Raw genomic sequence first — 23158 nt, forward strand, 5'->3', positions numbered from 1 at the left:
TTGAACCATATTAGGAATTCTAAAAGTAATTTGTGGTATTAGCATTTAGTGCAGTGGACTGTTTACTGCTTATTATTATGATAGTACTATCAACAAACATAGTACATTTGCATGCTTTGTATGACAAAGGTAGGTCATTAATTTATATGAGAAACAGAAGCAGACAAAGAACAGATTCCATGGGTCAAAACAAAAAAGTTGAATAAGCAATGAGGCTGCCAGTTGTTTCAACTATAACTAAAGAGACAGGCCAGAAACAAAAGGTTTCCCATTGGTTTGGCTTCCTTTGCTCCCCCTGTGTCAAGGAATAAGAAAAGAACAAAAAAATAGTCATATTGACCTGAGGTGAGAAGTTAACACATTAATTTCAGTGGTGGTCCTCGGTGCCTAAGAGCAAAAAAGGCACATTCAAAACGGATCATCACTGAGCATTAAATTATACAATAATGGCATGAAAATCACTAGTAAACTACAATACACAAGGAAAATTATAAAAAAAATTCTACACGGGAAAAATCTCACATTTAAATTGTGGAATACTAGTATGATGAGGATGGAAACTCTTACGAGTAAAACATATGTTTGACTTAAGTTTCTCAAAAATACAAAATTGCTCATCCCTCTAACTCATTAGGAACTGACTATACTATTAGTTGCATTATTATGTTGCAGTTGCTGGTGATTGAAAACCTTTTCTCCATACAGTCAAAATTTCTTTAACAGTTTAATTACTGCTTTAATCATTTATCTAAATACTGTAGAAAAGATTGCAAGAGATATGCAACAACATAAATGAAATGATCATATGGCTGGGAGTACCCACCTGCAAAGTTTGGCCTCTGAAATGCAAGTCTTTTTAGTTGATGTTACACTGGGTGACTTGTGTATTGATTATGATGAAATGATGAGGAGGACGAGGCAACACACAGTCCCCAGGCACAAAAAATCTCTGACCCAGCTGGGAATCAAACCCAGGCTTGTTGCATGACAATCAGATGTGCTGACAACTCAGCTAAGGGGGCAGATGAAACAACATAAATCAAATGCAAACAAAAGTAACATACAAAACTTACTTCATGTACTTTGGTACAGGGTAGTTACAAACTATCACCTGTGTTGGTGGTTAACAAAGATAAGAAAATTTGCTTCACATTCTGTTAGAGCATTTATTACAAAAACAGGAGCAGCAGTTGTATTTATTAACAATTAAACTTTATAATAATCAAGAGTTCATATAAAGCTGTGTGTACTCTTTCTTACACAACTGTTACATTTCTTGTTATGAAACATTTCAAGTATTGAATAAGCCAAGAGTGTGTCAAAGAACAAGTTAATTAGTATTTGATAACTACTAAAGAAACAACACTGATGCAACACTATCTTAGCATATCATCAATAAATTACATTGCTGAGAAACAGAATTGAAGAGGTCCTTCTTCCATTTAACCACAAGTCTCTTCATGAGGGCTATTGCTGCAATAGAAATTATTCCAATTGAACAGAGGAAAAATGCATTAGAAACACATTAACTATAGTAACTTGTAAATCAACAAGTGTTATAATACAATACAGAAAATACAATACAGTGGAGCAATCAAGATTCAAAACCTTAAGTTGAATGCTATAATTTCATAAAAATGAACCATACCTTCTATTTTAGATTTCTGCCAGTGTGTTCTCTGTAGGTCAAAAACAATATGTAGCACTTAGTGTAAAAATGTATTTATGTAAAACGGATGTCACCATTGAAGGATACCCCAATATGGCAGCCAATCCCAGTAAAGTTTCCTGGAGGAAATTGTTTTAATGTCTTTCCTACTACTCAAATATCTTTAGGTAGCTAATGAATGGAACATCAACAAGATCAAATATTTATCTGTCTACATAATACATATGCACATACAAGAACACAAAATTGTGTAAACATACATATTCATAAATAAGAAAGATCATTTTATGAAGAAAACAATTTTCAGGTTACAATGAAGTTACAAGAAAACTCTGATGGGTCTTTTTCTTCTATGGGATGCAAGACATTGACTATGTCAAAGATTGACCATGCCCAGTGCTCCTCACTGTTCATAGTATGTCCTCACCAAGAGATATATATCCTGCCAAAAACAACCATATCTTCCAGTCTGCTAGCATCAAAATTTGTCTGTAGTGTCCTTATACGTGCCTTGTATGTGGAAAACATCACATTGGGACTAGTCATTTGTTCCCCATTTGTGTAACAACTGTCACAACTCTCCAGCAAACATAAACTTGTTTTTTTTTTTTTTTTATCAATTGTTCATCTTGTATTCGTTGTCTTCCTCCAGACTTTTTATTTACATTTTCCCCAGACTGTCTTTATCTTTGCTAAATTGAATAAAATGTCATTATTTATTCTGGAATTGTAATGGAAGGTTACACAAAAACTGACAATAAGAATTTTGGAACTTAACAGTACTCTTATTTTTCTCTACTTGAAATTTATATGGGTTCAACCTTCTTTATGGAACAGACTGTCCTGATCAGTGTCGGCTACAACATCAACAATAATTTTAGATGTTACGAAGACAGACAGTGCACTAATTTGCATACTATTGAAAACTTATCATACAACTCATATTTTAACTCTGTTATCCTAACTCCGAATCAGGCCTTCATTTCATTTCCAGCATCTGACAATGGCCACAAGCTGAATGAGTACTCCAAATGCTTATTTCACAAGCTTACAGTGGCTCAACTGACAGCCATTGACAGCTGTAATTACTTACTGACCTGCACAGCATAGAAATGTTTGATTCCTACAAAAACAAAAGCCTGAATCAGTCAGCACTAAAAAATTCATAGGTAAGACAGGTCGCTACCATGATTAGCAATTGATTGCAGTGTTCTAGAAGTTTTCTATCTTCAATTGCATCCTAGAACTACAACAATCTTATCTAAAATGAGAAGCTAAATTATGAGGAATAAGTGCAGATATGCGCTGAACCCTTAAAATTCAGCTATCTATTGCTCTGCAAGGTTTTCATGTTTGCTCAATCTAACAAACTAATGCAAGTGATTTTGCTTCCAGGAAACAGGGCTCTCAATGTTAGATGCTAGACTAACATTGCAATGAGAGTCAGGGTCCAAATCTAGTGTAGGCTACCACTGCTACAACCAAAACCAACACAACCAGCTCTTCTCGTTGTTATTGTTTGAGTGAAGGATGCCCAAATACAAATCTATTAGCACCAAATCTGGGTTAACATAAAATCAGTGTATAAAAATAGATAAAAAAGAACTATTAACATTTACAGATGATTTGGCCATACCCTACAAAAGTCTAACAGATGCAGCAGTGCAAGTCAGTCAGCTAGAAGAGACAGCTACCATGACAGGCTTTTTCTGCAGTGGGAAAAAATTTATACCAAATATAAAAAGTGTTGCAAAATATTTGATAACAGATACTGAGCAAATACAAAAGGTAAGAAATTTGAATACACTGAAGGAAAAAAAGTCCCAACACCAAGAAATTATGAATGTAGAGAAATGAAATTTCAGGAGTACATTTGTGTAGGTAACAAATTTAAGTAATTAACAATACAAGATCACAGGTTGATGCAAGCCTGAGAAAAGCCATTGCAAATGTTAAATGCTGGTACATTAATAAAGGGTGTAACTGCCAGAACATACAATGCTAGCGTGCAAACATGCACACATTGTGTTGCACAAGTGCTGAATGTCAGTTTTGCGGGATGGTGTTCGATGCCATCGCACTTGGTCGATCAACACAGGGATGGCTAATGCTGATTGTGGATGACATTGGAATTGTCATTCGATAATGTCCCATAAGTGCTCTGTTGAAGACAGACCTGATGATTGAACAGACGGAGGCAACATGTTGACACTCTGTAGAGCATCAGGTATTACAACAGTGGTATGTGGGTGAGTATTATCCTTTTGGAAAACACCCCCTAGAGTGCTATTAATGAATGGCAGTGCAGCTTGTTGAATCACCAAACAGACATATAAATTTCCAGTCTGGATGCATGGGATAACCATGACAATGCTCCTGCTGTCATGAAATTGCACCTCCAGGTGTAGATCCAGTGCATCTAGGCTGCAAACAGATTGGTTGCAGGTGCTCATCTGGCTTCCTCGTAACCAACACACAGCCATCACTGGCAGCAAGGCAGAACTGGCTTTCATCAGAAAACACAACAGACTTACACTCCGCCCTCCACTGAGATCTCACTTGGCACCACTGAAGTTGCGAACAGCAGTGGCTTGGGGTCAGTGGAATGCATGCCATGTGGCACCTGACTCGGAGCTGTCCTTGAAGAAACCAATTTATACCAGTTCATTGTGTTACTGTGGTGCCAACTGCTACTCGCATTGCTGCTGCAGACACAGTACAATGCGCCACAGCCATATGCCAAACATGACAAGTCTGCCCTCTTGGTAGTGACATACGGCTACCCGGAGCCTGGTCTTCTTGCTACTGTACCTTCCCATGACTACCGGTGCCAGAAATCATGTACATTGGTTACATTCCTGCCAAGTCTTTCTGCAATACCACAGAAGAAACATCCAGCTTCTCATAACCCTATTACATGACCTCATTCAAACTCCGTGAGCTGTTGATACTAGTGTATCATTTGAGTCAAAACTTGATCTGCTTGCTTTCAAGATGACACCAAGACTCAGTCTGTAAGTCTTATGAATAAGTTTGTACAGATAAGTAAATTTGGAAGGTCCTTTTTCATACACCCTGTATACTTTGGAAATCATTGTGAAGTGTATGGTGGAGGTTGCTTCACATTGTATAACTTACTAGAATTTCTTCCTGTTCCATTCACATACTAGGTGTGATCAAAAAGTAATGGGAATTTTTTAATTTATGCATCTGATTTCCAATTTTTTTATCTTGTTGGTACACATGTGCCTGATGTATGTTTGCATTTTTGTCTGTTTTGAAGATTTAGTTTATTGTTTACAGTCAAAAAGGTTATACATGTTTTCAAGTGCCAGCCGTTGTGGCCGAATGGTTCTAGGTGCTTCAGTCTGGAACCGTGCGATCGCTATGTTCGCAGGTTTGAATCCTGCCTTGGACATAGATGTTTGTGATGTCCTTAGGTTAGTTAGGTTTAAGTAGTTCTAAATTTTAGGGGACTGATGACCTCAGATGTTAAGTCCCATAGTGTTCAGAGCCATTTGATTTTGTTTTCAAGTACTCATTGAATTTTTACTTTCGAGAAAGTTGGATAAAAGAATTTGTATTAAAGTTTGCCTGAAAAATGGAATAAAGTGCAGCACCACATTTGAAAGTTGACTGTGACTTTTGGCGAATCTGCTATGAGTAAGAGGAGAGTTTACAAGTGGTGTAAACATTTCAAAGAAGTCAAGAAGATCAAGACGATGACCATCCTGGGTGCTCTAGCACATCAATTACTGATAACAATATGGAAGAAGTAGGGAAAATGGCTCTGTGAAAATGGCAAATCACCATCAGAGTGGTTGTTAATGATGTCAGTATATCCTTTGGTTCATGCCAAGCGATTTTTTTTTTTTTTTATGTTTTGGGCATGAAATGTGTAGCAGCAAAATTTGTTGTGAAATTGTTGAACTTGAACCAAAAAACGATATTGTATGGACAACAGTCAGAAATTACTGAATGAAGTCAACAATGATCCATAGTGTATAAAGATTATAACAGGTGACAAAATGTAGGTAGATGGGAATGACGTTGAAACTAAGGCCCAATTGTCCCAATGGAAACTGCCTGAACTGCCAAGACCTAAAAAAATTCGACAAGTTCAATCACATGTGAAGGTTTTTCTCACTGTTTTCTTCAGGTACAAAGGGTTAGTACATCATGAGTTCCTGCTTTATGGTTATATGTTCAATAAGGAATACTACCTGGAAGATATGCACAATCTACATGAAGCAATCCAAAGAAAACGACCAAAATTGTGGCAAAACCACTCATGGAAATTGCTCCTGCTCACGCCTCTATGCTTGTTCATGAATTTTTGCCAAAAAACAAAACTGTTCTGTCACCTCAGCCACCAAGCTGGCCAGATGTGACCGTTTGTGACTTCTCTCTATTTCCAAGGCTGAAGAGAACCATGAAAGGATGATGTTTTGCCACCACTGATAAGATAAAAACAGAATCACTGAAGGACATGAACATCATAATGAAAAGTGAGTTCCAAAAGTTCTTCCAAGACTGAAAAAAGTGCTGGTACAAGTGTGTTATTTCTGTTGGGGATTACTTTGAAGGGTACAAAATTGTTGTTGAAGAAGAAATAAAGATTCTTTAAGAGAAACAAAATATTCAGATTAATTTTTGATCATATCTTGTATGGAGCAGAAGAAGGATGATTGCTTAAACCCCTCTCTGCACACCATAATTTGTCTAATCTTGTCTTGACTACCTTTGTGGGAGCAATGCAAAGGGGGTTGTATAATATTATTCTTCAATTCTTCAGTGTTATTGACTGTAAATGTGCCTACCACCAGTTTCCCGTAGCGCCAGATGACATCCCTAAAACAGCTATTATCACGCTGCCTGGTTTATTCCAATACAGCTTCATGCCATTTGGCCTAAAAAAACATGGTGCAAATGTGGCAGCATTTCATTGACACCATCTTACAACATTTTGAATTTTGCTTCACGTATCTGGACGACATACTCATTTTCAGGAAGTCAGCTGAGGAACATGAAAATCATTTACCCATGGTCCTCCAGACCTAGAACTCTAATGGCGTCCAGGAGAACAAAGGAAAATTCCAGTTGCATCAGCCTTCTGTCACTTTCTTGGGATACACTGTCTCCACCGAAGGAATACAGCCTCCCAAATCTCGCATGCATGCCATCACTTCACTGCCACCATTGGCTACTTACAAAGAACTCCGACATTTCCTGGGCACAATAAATTACTACCGTCACCACCTGCCTTCTGCGCTGCCATGCGGGCCCTGCTGACAGACTCACTGTCAGGTAAACAGACTTCAGGACTCACACCCATTCGCTAGACTGCACCTATGCTGGAGGCTTTCAATGAATTAAAGACTTCTTTAGCTCATGCTGTGACACTCGCGCACCCCAACCCCTTGGCCGAGTTGTTCATCACTACAGACACCATTAACATCGCAGTGGGAGTGGTACTACAGCAATGCAAGGCAGACATGGTTTCCCCTCTTCATTTCTTCTCTAAAAAATTATCAACAGCTCAGAAGAAATACTCCACTTTCAATAGAGAACTTCTTGCAGTCTACAAGGCCGATGTGGAGGGTCGCTCATTCTTCATCCTCATGGATCACAAACCACTCGCAGATGCTTTCTGCAAACCCCCCCCCCCACGGCCCCCGAGGACCAACCCCCTCAACATTTGCGACACTTTGATGTAGTCTCCCAATTCACAACTGACATTCTATACGTCAAAGGCACGGACAACATTGCTGCAGATTTTTTTTTGCAGATCAATACTATTTCACACATCATTGACTTATCCAACGTGGCTGCCGTATAAGCCTCCAATGAGGAATCTCAAGCTCTCCTCACGAACCCTCAAACATCCCTTGTGTTTACTAAATCTAAATTCCCCGGTGTTGTGGACGAGATGTGGTGTGACTCTTCTTACCAGCCTCCCTCCCCCGGCACCAGCAGGCCTCCAATACGCTGCATAACCTCGCTCATCCTGGCATCTGCACCACTACATGGCTCGTCTCCAAGCGTTTCGTTTGGAAAAATATAAAACGGTACTGTCAGACCTGGGCACACATCTGTGTCCCCTGTCAACACAACAAAATCGGCTGCCATCCGACACCACCACTGAGCAAGTTCGACATCCCTCCAGGACGATTTTGTCATGTACATAGTGATCACATCGATCCTCTTTCACCATCGGAGAGCACAGATGCATTCTATCCACAATTGACTGCACGTCCTGCTGGGTAGAGGCAGTGCCCTTACCTAACATCACTGCTGGAACTGTGGCCAAGGGTTTTATCTCCACATGGATTGCTAGCTTCAGTTGTCCGACCACCATCACCACTGACCAGGGTCGGCAGTTTTAGTCTTCCCTGTTCACCATTTTATGTAAGGTCTGCGGCATAAAGAAAATTCACACCACAGCCTACCACCCACAAAGCAACGGGTTAGTGGAACAGTGGCACCGCGCTCTAAAAACGGCGCTCAGGTGCCACGACTGCCTCTGGTCCGAAGCACTTCCATGTGTACTGCTCGGCCTCCATTCAACTTTCTAGCCCGACTTACAGGGAACTATCTCAGAATTCATTTTCGGGGAGAACCCCATCCTACCAGGGGAACTCATTCAGCCTCAAGTACCTGAAGACAATCCCCCCTCCTGTCCCCCCCACCATAAGTCACATGTGCTCCCACTTCAAACATACATGCCTGCACCTACCTATCAGCCACTCCCCGAGGGACATTTACGTGCCAACCGCTCTCGACATTTGCTCCCATGTAATGCTGAGAGATGATTCGATCTGACAACCTCTACAACCACCTTATCTCAGCCCCTTTAAAGCCCTCCGGTGGGGCGATACAACTTTCGACATCATCGTCAAAGGCAGTCCGCAAAGTGTTTCATTACACTGATTCAAACCAGCATTTGTGGACCCCGACATCCCTCTGCTGGCTCAGTCTGATTCTCCTAACGACTCTCCCGCCAGTCTCCCTCCCGTTGTGGAGTCCGACAATGTTTCTCCTCGGGCCACCACGCTGTTTTGTTCACCCGATGCTTCCCCATCGTCTTTTGCGGGTTTCTCAGACATGTCACCCTCCACCCCATGTGCGGGTTTCCTGCTACCTCATCGACTATGGGGACACCCTCTCACGTAGTCACCCTTTTCTGCAATGTACCCCCACATTGCATGGACGACATTTCAATCGTCACTCTCGACAACCGAGTTCTCATTCTATTCACAGACACTGCAGCCCTGCCACCCAATGAGCAGTTAAACGTCAGTGCTGTGCATAGCCTCACCCTCCTTCGTGAGTGTGACCCGATAACAATCCGCATGTTCATCTCGCAGGATGGCTCAATTAGCATCCGGGCTTGCCACACCTACACCCCACCATCTGCCGTTCAACCCGCCTCCTCTCAGGCTGGCCGCCACATTGTCCGTTCTTGCTGGCTCAATGACTTTGAGGTGGACCTGCCTCCCGTCGCTCTGCCTCTGCACCCCGCCCCGGTTGGGGTGGAGGTCCCAGTTGTGCATCTACCAGCTCATACGACCACCAACAGCATCGATGCCCACATGGTCTTTCCTCAAGACTCACATGAGGTACTCTGTACGGGAGGGGAGGGGGGGGGGGGAGGGGCTGTGTGGCGTCGATAGGTCATATCGACCATAGACAACATGAAACTTTGGGACTCAGGTCGCTCATCCGAGCCACCATGTTAATTCAGTCTGTCCTTATACTTTGTACTGTATGCACGTGTATGATAATTGTCGAAATATAAGTACGTGCAGGTATTAGTGGGGACAGTTTATTCCATATACCGCTATTTGTATCCTGTTTCCATATATGTTTTCATCATGTTCAGCAAACTTCTGAAACCCTGATATCAAATTAGCCATGCCATCAAATGACTCATATTGGCTATAATGATAATATGTTTTGAAACCACACTGCCTGAGTATGTCACATGCTGTTTTCTGAGAATTCTAGGCTGCCAAGGTGAGCAGTATTCTATATTCAAGAGCATTAAGACTCAGAATTATATTGTTTCTTTTCATTTACTTTACAGATAGCTGACTATTCTGTTGTTTTTCGACTGCAGAGGAGTTTCTTGAAGAATTCTAAAAAAATTCTTCCCTTTATTTTCCTCCATCTTTAAAACACAAAAGCTTTAATAATTAATACTGTTTATATACAACACACAATTTGTATCTGCGGCTGATTTACAACAATAATGCCAATGGCTGATTTAGAAATGTTGCCGAGCATTCCTTGTGGTAATTCAGATTGACATTTACCTCATTCACTTGGTCCAAGTTTAATGTTATACAACACAGCAAACTCATGAACTGGGTTCATTTACTTGTTATTACTGCTATCTATGCATTTTAGAGTTTTTCTGAGTTACAAGTGAGCAGTGCAGATCTGGCAATGAGAATTTCGACACCCAGTGTGGGTCATGGGTGCCAGCTACTGCCAGGTGATAGGATGCAACCTCTGAAGGAATGGGCAAAGATAAAATGTGATTACGTAGCAATTACTTTGAAAATTATTTTAATACAATATTTCAGTTAGCATTCTTCTGTAAGACATCATGTGCTGAGCATAACTCGTGTAAAGTTCATGTTTATGTTTATGGTGGTTATCGACTGCTAGAGTCAACTGCCTCATCTTTGAGAATGAAATTCTTTGAAAACTATTGATCTCAGTGTGTTCCAAACTCTGTATTCGAGCAGATGTGTTTGTACTGACATGATCAAAATAAAGTTAATTCATTATAAATGAGCGAATACTTAATGTTGGGTTCGATATTACCATACGTAACATCTCGATCCCCCATAGTGATGACCCCGACGCTCACGAACGCCACTTACGAAGCCCGAAATGTGTACTGGAACATCGCCATGGACAAACAATGCAGAAAACCTTTGTCAGATTTCTATGTCCATGACTTTGCATCGCGCCGCATCTGGATGTAGTGTACAGGAATTGTAATTAGTGTGTAAATTCCCGACTCTTGTGTGAATCGTGCTTTTTGGTAACTTTCGTCACGTTCTCACACATTGACAATGCGACCGAGGCGCACGCGTCATCCGTCAAAACCCACTCAATGTGTCGGTAATTTCACTTCCGGACAGTGCAGTGCTCCTTCGCTGATTAATTTGGACATTTTTGACTCGCTTTTGTGTAATGAATTAACTTCGTGCAGTGCTTCGACATTGGACAATCATGCCAAACAATGGACTGCAACAAATGGGGACTATGTTTCAAATCCCAGTTCGCATGAACTCCGAACTATGGCTAAATCGCATGCCTGGTCGAATTCAGAAATGCCCTTCATGGCTACCGTGTCTTCTGCGCTGCGTGCAAATTCGTTCGACCCGGTTTCCGCACAGCCCGTCTTTCAGAGTTACACCGATGACAATGCCGTCTGTTTCTCAGTGCAACACTGGACATGCCATGCCACTCTCTATGCAGCACCCGAGCCGCACCGACTCTGCTCAACCGCTACCAACAGCGATGTCACGGCTGCCGCCTGCTGGCTCACTGACCTCGACCCAGTCAAAACAAACAGCTGCGCGACATACGATCCCGCCACGGCTACCGCACCCGAATCTTGTCAACAAGTCGCCGACACTGCACGCTTACCGCCCGGCCGTTCACTACTCGACTGTGCCCACAACTTGTTCACCCACCCCAGAAGATGATTGCAGCCATATCAATGCTTCATACAGCAGTGAACGTGTTCTCACTCCGCTTCCACTGAGTACTGAGTTTCACATTCGCGGTCGCACACACGATCTCTTCTACTCAAACTGTTACGTCAATACTGTGCCGCCGACCTTGTCTTGTACATCAGGTTACCCTTTGATAGAGACAGATTCTGATTTCAACCCCATCTTACTCAGTGATACACAGCAGACTGCTTCACGACATACATTTTCGCCTGAACAACTGCAACAGCTATGTGAACAAATTGCGACATACAACTTATTGGTACAAGATCAGTTACACATGCTGCAGCCGACACCGACCGAGCACGACGTGCAACAATATGCTCCTGTCATTGTTCCGCCTCCGACTGCTGACAATCCTTTGCCATTACTACCAGCTACAACTAATACCCTCACAATCACGCTACATGGATCTATGACCCAGATGTCACAACTGTCATCATCATGCCGCCTCAAGTGGAAATTCTACGTTACTGATATGATACAAGCAACTTATTTACGCCGCTGCCACCTTTCCTTGGTAGTTGCAGACACTTCATTTCTGTACCACGGCACAACCAGCCGCATTCCAGTGCCGCTTGCTTTGTCGCCCTCTTTGCTACCTCTGCAATGTACGACCAACACATCTGCCATTTCTGCTTCGACGAGTGAGCATCTTTCTGCTCCGACACATGACCGTGCAGCAGTTTTGCGTGACCATCTTGCAGCCTTACGACTTGACCGCAGTGCCGACAGTGACAGCACACACTCAGCTCCAGTTCCATCAAACTGTGTCGCCTCTCTGCCATGCAGCAGTAGTTCATCCGCCGATTCAAGTTCTTCATGTTCACATTACGTCTCATCGCCTGCTCCGACCATGGTTTCACTGACCACGTCCGCCTTCCACCAACTCTTGCTGTCGCCATATCTCATGCACAGGACTCACGGACTCCGAGGTGATGCTTCCGTCTACACTGAAGTCATCCGCCGCCAAGGTCAGTCATGCACAACTTGCTGTTTTCTCCCCTGCTGTGACATCAAGCGCCTCTATAACTCCATCATTACTGCGAGTGTTGCTCATCTGGCATCTCTTAAGCAACCTGTTAAGCCACAGCATGCTTGCTCCTTTATGTCATATGGGCAATAACAAACTGTTACTGGACACGTTGCACTTACCGCGGCACTCACTGGCAAATACTTTGGCATTACATCGCATCGCATCTTCGATGCACTCCGCGCCTTTGATTGGATCAAAACCCCACTGCGCCGCACAGCCTCGGCATGACGATGTTCTCCCCACCGACACGCCGCCGCCTTCTGCTTCCACTGTGCCATCAGCAGCATAGCACGGTCAACCTGTGGATGCCTTCTGCACCTTCTTCCCTCCGCTGGTCGCGCCTACCAAGACATCAAGAAACGGTCCGATCGCGCCTCACACTAGCACCTGCCACGACACGATCAGTCACGCGCACCTGCGCCATCAGCCGGCCAGGTGCACACATGCCTCTCATCATCCTTACCATGCTCTGCGCTACTGGCGAGGGCTCTGTGGTGGTTATCGACTGCAAGAGTCGACCATCTCATCTTTGAGAACGAACTTCTTTGAAAACTGTTGATCTCAGTGTGTTCCAAACTCTGTATTCAAGCGGATGTGTTTGTACCGACATGATAAAAATAAAGTTAATTAATTATAAACGAGCGAATACTTAATGTTGGGTTCGATATTACCATATGTAACATCTCGATCCCCATATGTTAATAAACAGGCACTGAGTCTTATTTATGTAGTTCATCATTGAAACTCTTGAACCTCAAAAAGAAATATTTAATTTGCTAGCAAACTGAAGTGCAAAATGGATGCACATTGTGAGTTTAAAGACTATTACTATTATATTCATGCTTAACTTTTTCATCTGCTCATGGCAACACACATTCATATTTTTATTAATCCTAAATATCTTGTTATGTGATGTTACACACTGACATAGGACAGGCCACTATTACAATTTTACAAATATTATAAATAACTTTTAATTTTAAAAGACAACAGTCACATCTGTAGAATGACAATAAATCAACTAAATACTTGTGGTATCCACAGAAAAATTTAACTTGGTTGTTTTAGACTCACAGCAACAAAAAAATAATAATAAAATGCTACAATTGGTTATTTTAGATACAAAATAAGGAAAATAACATTAAAAATCCTTACCTTGATGCTAAATCCTGAACTCTTCCAACAAAAAGGATAGCTTGGTGAACCCTATTTATGAGAAGAAACAGGAATGGGTGGTCAGCTTTGAACACAACTGGAGGTGGTGGATTCAGAACTGCACAGCACATTACAAATGCAACACCTGAAAAGAATGTATAGTGATGCATTTTTGACATAACTATTATCTAAATTATCATAATTTTGTGAAGAAATTCAACTAAGATTTACCACTAACCAATATAAAGTAAATATTAATAACCACGCAATGAGCTTAATATGTAAGACAGTGAAATCACATTTGGTAGAAGGGTTGAAATTACCATCCAGCCATCCAAGAGAAAACCCAGGAATTCAACTGGCAAAAGGTGAAGTAGAGGTGGAGATGGAGGGGGGGGGGGGGGGGGGGAGGGAAAGGGGCAAGGGGAGACACAACTTATATTAATTTTGTGGAAGTATGAGAGGGAGAGGAAACAAAGTATAATTTCTTACCAAACTGAACTCAAAAATATTGAAAAAGAAAATGAATTCATTAATAACCAAACATACTAATGCTGTCACTTTGTAATAGGTATTGTTCTCTATAGCTGGTCAGTCACTACTGCTACCACTACTGGGAAGCCGAAAGCTGTTTCTGAGCATTGATGTCAGAAATAAAACAGTGAGTATTTGTTTTTCAGTATTCTCTACAGTTTGACAGTCACTTCTGCTATCATTAATGGAATGCTGGAAGACATATCTGAGCACTGGACTCAAAACTAAAATCATGACTATTTGCTTTTCAATATGTCACTTCTCCTCTCTGAGTTTTCAAAACCAACAACTGTTTAATATCCATCAACAGTAAAAGCCACATTAAAAGTGATTTTAGAGTTTCATTATTCTCCTGACTTCCACTTCATAAAATAATTCTTATATTTCTAAATACTGATGAACTTTTATTATGGACATGTGAGAAAAAACATACAGTTTGAGCAGTAGCTAAGCTTGTACTAATAGCTTTATAGGAATTCTTATCTTTTTGCTTGTTCACATTGTTGTCTTGCATGTCTATGGAAGTACACAGGAATGGAGTACTCTGAGGTATTCTACTACCTCCATAGGAGCCAATTATATAACTGAATGGGGCAATTCATTCAGCATCCTCTCAAATTTCTCAATCAATTTTCACCCACTTGAAATGCTCATTTTCACAACAGGTTCTACAGGGTTTCTCTAGTTCATGCACAACTCTCTCTTCTGGATATGCATGCAGATGGTATTTGGAAAACAATGTATGGTTTACATTTTCCTGTGCTAAAAATTCTTTGGACTACTTAGCAGTGAGCTGAGATCCATTGTCAGACAATAACTTTCTGGGTTTACTTATCTTCTTAAACTTATGATAACTCAGTTTATCAGTTACAATATTAGCATTAGTTGTTTTTAAAAGATACAGTTTCACCAATTTAGACCAAAAAGTAACTACCACAAAAATTTATGCCATTCCTACCCAGCCATAACACAGGGGACCAAAATATCCATATCCACAAAATCCCAAACACCTTCTGGTATTATCGGATAAAAAATTATCAAACCATCCTTATATAACTTCCTGAAAATGATAATTTTGAAGTTGTTCTAAATAGACTTTGTTAAATCATCTTCACTTAGGAAATGAGATTGATGACCTCAGCAGTTTGGTACCTTAGAAATTTATACACACCCTTAGGAGATGAGATAAACTGTTGCAAAAACATTTGATGTCTTTTTAAAATTTGCCAACTTTCAGAAAATAAAATAGCAAAGTACCATCATTCACTTACATCTTGACCAGCTGGTTTCACTAATAGGAGCTGAGATAATACATGTGGCACCATATTATCTTGTTCTTTGACATAAACAATAGAAAAATTAAATTCTAGTAAGAAGAAACCCCACTGTGTAAGTCTGCTGTAAAACAGTCTACTTCTCAATGGGAATTATAAGGCACTCTAATTGGTGTGCACTACTGTTTGATTCCCATAAAATGTCTATTTAAATTTCTTGAATGACCATACCATTGTCAGAGCTTCTTTTTCTGTTGTTCCATAGTTTCTCTCATGATCAGATAACATGTAACTCATAATGCCAGTGGGATAGTGTGCTGTGGTAATATTACTATCTATGAGTTGTATAATCTGCATCCCAGATCACAGTCTGGGATATATGTCACTAAATTAAATAAGTAACAGAAGTCTGGATGGAAGGGTAATGGAACATTTGCTGAACTGATCTGATTTTTCAAATTCTGTTCAACATTTCAGTTTGTTATTTTATTTAAGGTTCTTGTACCTAATACCAAATGGACTGATCCATCCCGCTTTTTAATCGCAACTAGTACGTTTTCATAGCAGACATCTGAAGTTTCAATAATGCCTCATCTTTCCATTCCTTTGGTTTCAGTTTGGGCACCTTTCTTAGCTGATACAGGAATTGGATATGGCTTCATACAGAATTGTTCATGTGGATTTATTATTTGTTTATGCACAACACCATTAGTTTCAAGGAATATAAGTGTTTGTGCTTACTTATAAGAGACATTGATGTAAATTGTTTGTTCTTATGACACATGATGCTTTATCTCCTATTCAAACATATCATTATTAAAGTCCTGTGAATCATTTAACTTTTATGATGTTGCTTATTGTTTATAAGATCACTTAAGTGATGCATCTCCCACTAGGAATACTACTAGAACCTGTGACATTGTTGATGGTCCTAGCTGCAAATGCTGCTTTCAGATGTAGAAATGTAATTGATGTACTGTGTCTGCATGAGTACCATTTAAATGCAGGAATATAGATGTTGAGGTTTATAAATTAGCAGCTTTCAGCTTTCTACTGTGTGTAAAAATTCATTATTAATTCAAAAGTCTGGACACGACTAGTTTTTGCATAGAACACCACATGTAATCATGTCTATCACCACAAATATAATTATTAATCTATTACACATTCCCAACTGGAAATTTTTCAGAAGTTTCAGAAAAAACTGAAACACATCTGTGGGCAACAAATTAAACCCACATACAGCTTTGCACAAAATACTTTATTTTTCCAACTTGGAAAAGAAAACTAACTGAATTAACAGTCAAAGAGTAAATACTTATATCTAACGTCCACTGCACTTACATGGAGTAAACAAAGCATGCATCACTGGCTACTCCCACATTCCCACACAGCCCCCCCCCCTCCCCCCTTAAAGTGCAGAGCACCCAGGATAAATGCGTACTTAAACTAGACTTGTCTCCCTGCTCTTGTATGGATGACTTGTTGCTGTGAGGATGAGGGAGCTGGTGTGGGCTGTTGTGTTGTGGTTCCATGTCCTCTTGCCATTGGTTCTTCTGCCGTATCATGTGTATTGAGTTCCAAACTTTGGTCCTTCTCATCCTGTTGAGTGGCATAATAGTCCAGTTCTGATAAGACTCATGTGGGTTTTACCTTCTCTATGGACACACTAATAGTTCTGTCATTCTGTGAGAGGTCCATAGTATGGGTGTTGCATCGTACTATTCGATAAGGTCCAGTATATGGAGGTTGTAGTGGCGTTCTGATTGAATCTGTGCAGAGCATGACATGTGTACAGTCTGCCAACACCTTATGCACAAAAACTGATTGCTCACCATGTCTAGATACTGTAGGCCTTCTCTTTGTTTCCACATGCTCACAGATTTCATGTCTCAGTGATGAGAGGTTTGTTGGCATTGGTGATGCGGTGACAGTTAGGTAATCTGTCAGGATTCTCAATGGTTCCCCATCCACCAATTCCACCACTGAGGCACTGATGTCTGTCTTGTATGTGGTTTGTAATCAAAGGAGAACCAATGGAAATGCTTATGTCCAGCTTCTCTGATGACACATGAGAGCTGCCTTCAACGTCCTGTGCCATCTCTCCACCATACCACTGTTTGCTGGATAGTAGCTTGTTGTATGGTGGTGCTGGAACCCAAATACATTAGCTAGCTCATTGAACAGACTAGACTCAAACTGGTGGCCTCGATATGTTGTGATATGCTGGGGGCACCTAAAGTGAGCTAGCCATCGAGAGACAAATGCCTTTGCAACAGTTTCTGCCGCTATGTCAGTGATCAAAGTGGCCTCCGCCCATCTCGTGCATCTGTCTACCACTGTTAACAAGTATTTAGAGCCATCAGAAACTAGGAGTGGACCACTACATCCACATGGACATGGGCAAATCTTGCTGAGGGTCCTATGAAATTCCCAATTTCTGTGTGAGCGTGTCATCCTTGCAGCGCTGACATTGTAGGCATGCGTGAGTCAATTCCCTGGCGTCCTTTTTAATTGATGGCCAGACAAAACGTTCTGTCAGTAACCTGATTGTGGCATTTGCCCCTGGGTGTGCCAGGCCATGAACACTGTCAGATGCCGCCTTACAAAATTGTTGTGGAATGTAAGGGCCTGGCTTCTGCTGTGATATATCGCACCATAACTTAAGACTTCTTCCTGGGATTAGTATCGGCTGTAAGTGTAACCCTGTTGTGTGGTCTGTCAATAACATCTGTAGATCCAGATCTGCTTCCTGATCCAGTTCTGCTTCCTGTGATGTCGTGAGTTCTTCATAGTTTATTGTGCTGATCACACTGCAGACACAAGAAAAGTAATCTGCAACCACATTCTCCGCACCTCTGATGTGCCTTATATCTGTGATGAATTGACTAACAAAGTCACTGCCTTGGCAAGCAATTATTGTTGATGTTGCTGAAAGCTGACACTATAGGTTTATGATCACTGAAAATTGTTACTGGTCTGGCTTCAATATATGGGTGGAATATGTATGGGTGGATATATGTTTAACGCTTTCATATATTGCCAACAACTCTCTGTCATATGCACTCCATTTTGTCTGTCAGAGTTGCAGCTTCTTTGAGAAGAAACTAACAGGTTGCCAATGTCCATCAATCTGTTGTTGCAAGGCTGCACCAATTGCGACCTGGCTGGTGTCTACTACAATACTCAACGGTGCTGCAGGTATGGGGTGTACGAGTAACACTGCCTCCTCTAAGCTTTGTTGTAAGTCGCCAAAAGCTTTGGTCATTTCTGGTATCCATTGCAACTTTCCCTTTCCTGTGGTATTCTTGCCAGCCAGTGTATTTGTAAGTGGTGCCTGCGTTTTGGCGGTAATTGGTAAATGATGCTGCTAAAAATTCACCACACCGAAATAACGCCTAAGTTGTTTGTAGTCTGTGGGTTTGGGTAGGTTTTGCAACATGTCGATCTTCTCCGGTAATGGCTGTATACAATTGGCTGAGACTATATATCTGAGAAAAGTTACCCGACTCTTGACCATGACGCATTTGCGTTCATTTAACACTACTCCACATTGATCGAGCCTTTGTCATACCTCCTGAATATGACTATCATGTGATTGCATATCCTCTGAGAATACCGAAATATCATCCAGATATGCATAACAGAAAGGTAATCCCTAGAGCACTTCATCAATGAATCTTTTCCAAGTTTGGGCCGCATTTTTGAGTCCAAATCCCATAAATAGAAATTTGAATAGCCCAGAGGGTGTGATCACCGCCATCTTTGCCACGTCAGCCAGAGCCACAGGAATCTGACTATATGCCTTATGACAATCAAGTACTGAGAATACACACCCGCTAGAGCATAGGTAACCCCTTGAATGTTTGGTATAGGGTATTTGTCTGGGATTGTTATCATGTTCAATCGGTGGTAGTCACCACAGGGATGCCATGTGCCATCTTTCTTGCGTACTAGATGGAGAGGGGATGTCCAAGAACTGTCAGACCTTCTTATTACTCCAGCCTGGAGCATCTCCTAAAATATCACTTTTGTCTCCACTAATCACTCTGGGGCTAATCTGTGGATGCATCTTGACACTGGCCGACATGAGCTGGTGTGTATATAATGCGCTGTATTATGTTTAACTATTGGAGTCTTCATGTCTTCTTGGGGAGACTGTATAGCTGAGCTGCTGACTAATCCTAATACAGCCTCTGCCGCACTGCATTGAAAACCTTTTATTATGCCCCTATTTGATCTGGTAGTAAGACAGTTATTTGCCAAGTCCATGGTGAGTGCAAAATGAGACAAGAAATCTGTGCTTTTTAAGCTTGGCTGTAAAATATCTGCCACTACAAAATTCCACTTGTAACGGGTAGATAAACCAATATCTATCATGAGCTCTTTATAACCGTATGTGTTTATACTTGAATTGTTAACTGCTATCAATTTCAAAGGCTCCCATGTGTCCTTCTTTACAAAACTCGGGGTCAGCAAGGTACTCACTTCTGAGCCGGTGTTGAGGCCTGCTGAGAGTCTATCAACCACTTATAATCTGTGTGATGTTAGCTTATACTCCCAGGGCGATGCAGAGTGGCATAAAGGTACAGCATACAGGAAGCCTTCAAGTACCTTACCTTGACTGTGCATGTTGCTGCCTGCAACTGTCAGCTGGTTCCCCGTTTGTTTATGGCAGTGTTCATGAATACCGCAGCCCGTGGTGCCCTCACCACTTTGGTATCCACAAGATTTTGTGCCTCTTGTAGCTTGTGGCCCGAATCGTCTGTGATACCAGCGAAAATTGTCAATGTGAGCTCGATCCTGTTTGGAATGTGGCCTCTTCTTGTTACTGGTGGACCTGGTGGATGTCTGCAGCTCCCAGTTATGTAGTCAAGTAGCCATATTTTTCATCACATCTTGCAGTTTCCTGATCCCATCAGCGATGCCTGGTTTTTTCTGTAACCTGTGGCTGCACAGCTTAACTTCAATTCTTCTATCTATTCCGATGAGTCATCATTGGCTTCCACTGCAGAGGTGGCAGATGATGTTGCTACAGATGCTACGAGTGTCAACTGTAGAGTAGTGAAAGTTCTGTCAGCTATTTGCAGCTGCTTGTCAAGATACTGTCCTTTGTATGCAGTCATCAGCAGTTGAACTTGGTGAGGAAGCTGCTGTCTCCAGACATGCAGTAACAATTCACTGGATATCATGCTTGCATCAACTATAGTGTGTAAATGTCTCCAAAATTCAGATGGACTTTTGTCCCCCTGTTTCTCCTGATACATTACCTGGGAAATTCACGGTTCAGGTAATTTCATGCAGTGAGCGATCAACGCCATTTTAAGTGTGGTGTATGATTGTTGGAGCAGTGGATGTATGATCATATCAGAGACTATCGCTGTTGCTCTCTGACCCAGGTTGCTAATTGTGAGAGTGAATTTTTCATTGTCTTCGGTTATGCATTGATACTTGAAGATATTCACTGTTATCACGAACCATACGTCTGGTTGTGTAGGTGTGAATGGAGGTGCTCTTAACTGCAACTGTGGTGCAGTTGATAACGGCACATTTGTGCACGAAAAATCTTTGGCATGGGAATATGCTTGTGGTGTGGCTGCTACTACAGGAGTTGGTAAAAATCATGGATCCATTTTGCTATCATTCTTCGGTGTTGCAAGCTCCAAAAGCCCAATCTCTTGCTTTAGCTGTTGTATCTTGTCATTTGTTGCTTGCAGAATTTTGTTAGCTTCTTCCATCTTTGGCAAAACTGCCACACGATATTAAGTTGCAAGAGCTTTTCTTTTTTTTCCTGGGGTCACTAGAATGTAGGCAACAAATTAAACCCACATACAGCTTTGCACAAAATACTTTATTTTTCCAACTCAGAAAAGAAAACTAACTGAACTAACAGCCAAAGAGTAAAAACTTGTATCTAGTGTTTGCTGCACTTGCACGGAGTAAACAAAGCATTCATCACTGGTTACTCCCACGTTCCCACACATATATTAGACAAATGTAGGAAAATAATAATTTGCGGCAATTACAATATTAAATTGAAGGAGCCTGAACTACAAATTGATATACAAATTTTGCTTAACATTTTCAATCTAACAATTGTACATGTATGTAACAATACACAGAATTGCATGGGGCACCAACACTTAAAGAGACAATAAAGTTAATGTCAATTCAATTTTAAATGGTTACTAGATCTCAATGACTGATTAGGTATATTCTCTCATTCACTGTGATTCATAGATCACAACAGAAAGGAGAAAAGGTTGGGAAGTGGGATAAGTCAAAGTATCCATTAACAAATGATAAGCCAATCACAGAAACAGTATCTTTAAACTTTTTAACAATAAGCTAAATGTGAGCATGTCAATTAGACAGAACACTGCTACTTTCAAGAATGTTGATGCATCCTCTGTTACATAAAACAGCTAATGTTCATCTTTTATTGGTTGCTTGAAATATATTTGATTATGTTTTATTGGTATGCAACATATACTTGATTATATTGGTATGTTTCAAAGAAAATTATTTTCTACCTGTCTATCAACAAAAGACCCGTTAACAGTTCAGTAGTACATGTCATTCAGGTTTACAGTTAGTACTGTTAGTTGCCACAAAACTAACAGGAATTTTCAGTCCCTGGATGAAGATAATCAGATAATTTATAAAAGGGATGGCTAATGAGATTTCATTTAAATTCTCTTTTGAATGGATGAGGATTCCCAATTTTTTCCTTTATGATAGACAGAAGCCTGTTCAATACTTGTGAAGTGAGATACATGATTTCACTCTGTACCCTAAACAAGGACACCCTTGATACACAAGTGATGGATAATGTGGATTGTGCTGAAAAGACCACTGTTTTCCACTGGAGAGACCTTACTGTGCTAGGCTTATAATTGACAGAGTGGACTTGTTGTCACCTGGCTTTCTGCACTAGGACCACTAGTTCTTTCACTGAAGTGCCTCCACGAGCATCATATCATGGGAGTTAATTTTCCTGCAGGTGTGTGACCACTCCAAAGTCACCTGAAAAATCCTTGAGGGGGAAAACTTTTTTGTGGCACATTGAGAGTCATGAACCTGCCAGACAAAGCCAAGGGAATGTTTGCTGTATGTCTGCGCATGAAAGCATGGGCAGTTTTCAGCAGAAAGTTGCACCCTAGAATAAGGAATCAAGATGAGGAGAACTGTCCAGGAGGAATCATCAACAGGCTGGTACTGATATATCATCAGCCAATAATAAGAGAGTTGGAGAGTGCAGGTATCATTTTGGGAAAGTGATGAGAGTCAGTGATCACATTCATTGACATTTCCAGTGGAGACGCTTGAAGAGGAGTGAGGCTTCAAGATGATTATTTGAGGAGACTTTATGTTGAGACATCATCTCAAGACTCGGTAGTCAGGATTTGCTGTCACGAATCCATGATGATTTAAATCTACTCCATGTTGTTCTGATTTCTATTCTGGTCTTTAGTGAATTTCTTTCCAGACTGATGCTTATTCTCATGAGTGTTTGACTCTGTTTTCTTTTCTGAAGCCAGTATTCTGTCTCTCTCATGATGCTGCTTTTGCAGTCTGATTACTGTTCTGATCCAAGTTTCAACTCTGTTGCCAATGAGTGCCTCTCATGAACACCATTATTCAGTTCAAAACTGATTCCTTGGTTGCATCCTTTGTAATGTGGCCATATGCAAAACTTAAGACTGGTCAGAGAGCTAATCCCTTGGAATGCTACCAC

General features: G+C 41.0%; 1 protein-coding gene across 1 annotated transcript in view; it reads right to left on the bottom strand.

Annotated features, from left to right (window-relative positions):
* Positions 1–1174: 1174 nt before the first annotated feature.
* Positions 1175–23158, bottom strand: part of LOC126162881 (leukocyte elastase inhibitor-like) — a 313609-nt gene continuing 291625 nt past the window's right edge. Inside the window, exons 8-9 of the mRNA XM_049919676.1 lie at positions 13613–13757; positions 1175–1473 (exon numbers count right to left, since the gene is read on the bottom strand). Coding sequence (XP_049775633.1) covers positions 1443–1473; positions 13613–13757 — 176 coding nt within the window. The 3' untranslated portion in view covers positions 1175–1442. The remainder of the gene's footprint in view (positions 1474–13612; positions 13758–23158) is intronic.

Source organism: Schistocerca cancellata, chromosome 2 (assembly GCF_023864275.1).
Source record: "Schistocerca cancellata isolate TAMUIC-IGC-003103 chromosome 2, iqSchCanc2.1, whole genome shotgun sequence".
NCBI classification, from domain to species: domain Eukaryota; kingdom Metazoa; phylum Arthropoda; class Insecta; order Orthoptera; family Acrididae; genus Schistocerca; species Schistocerca cancellata.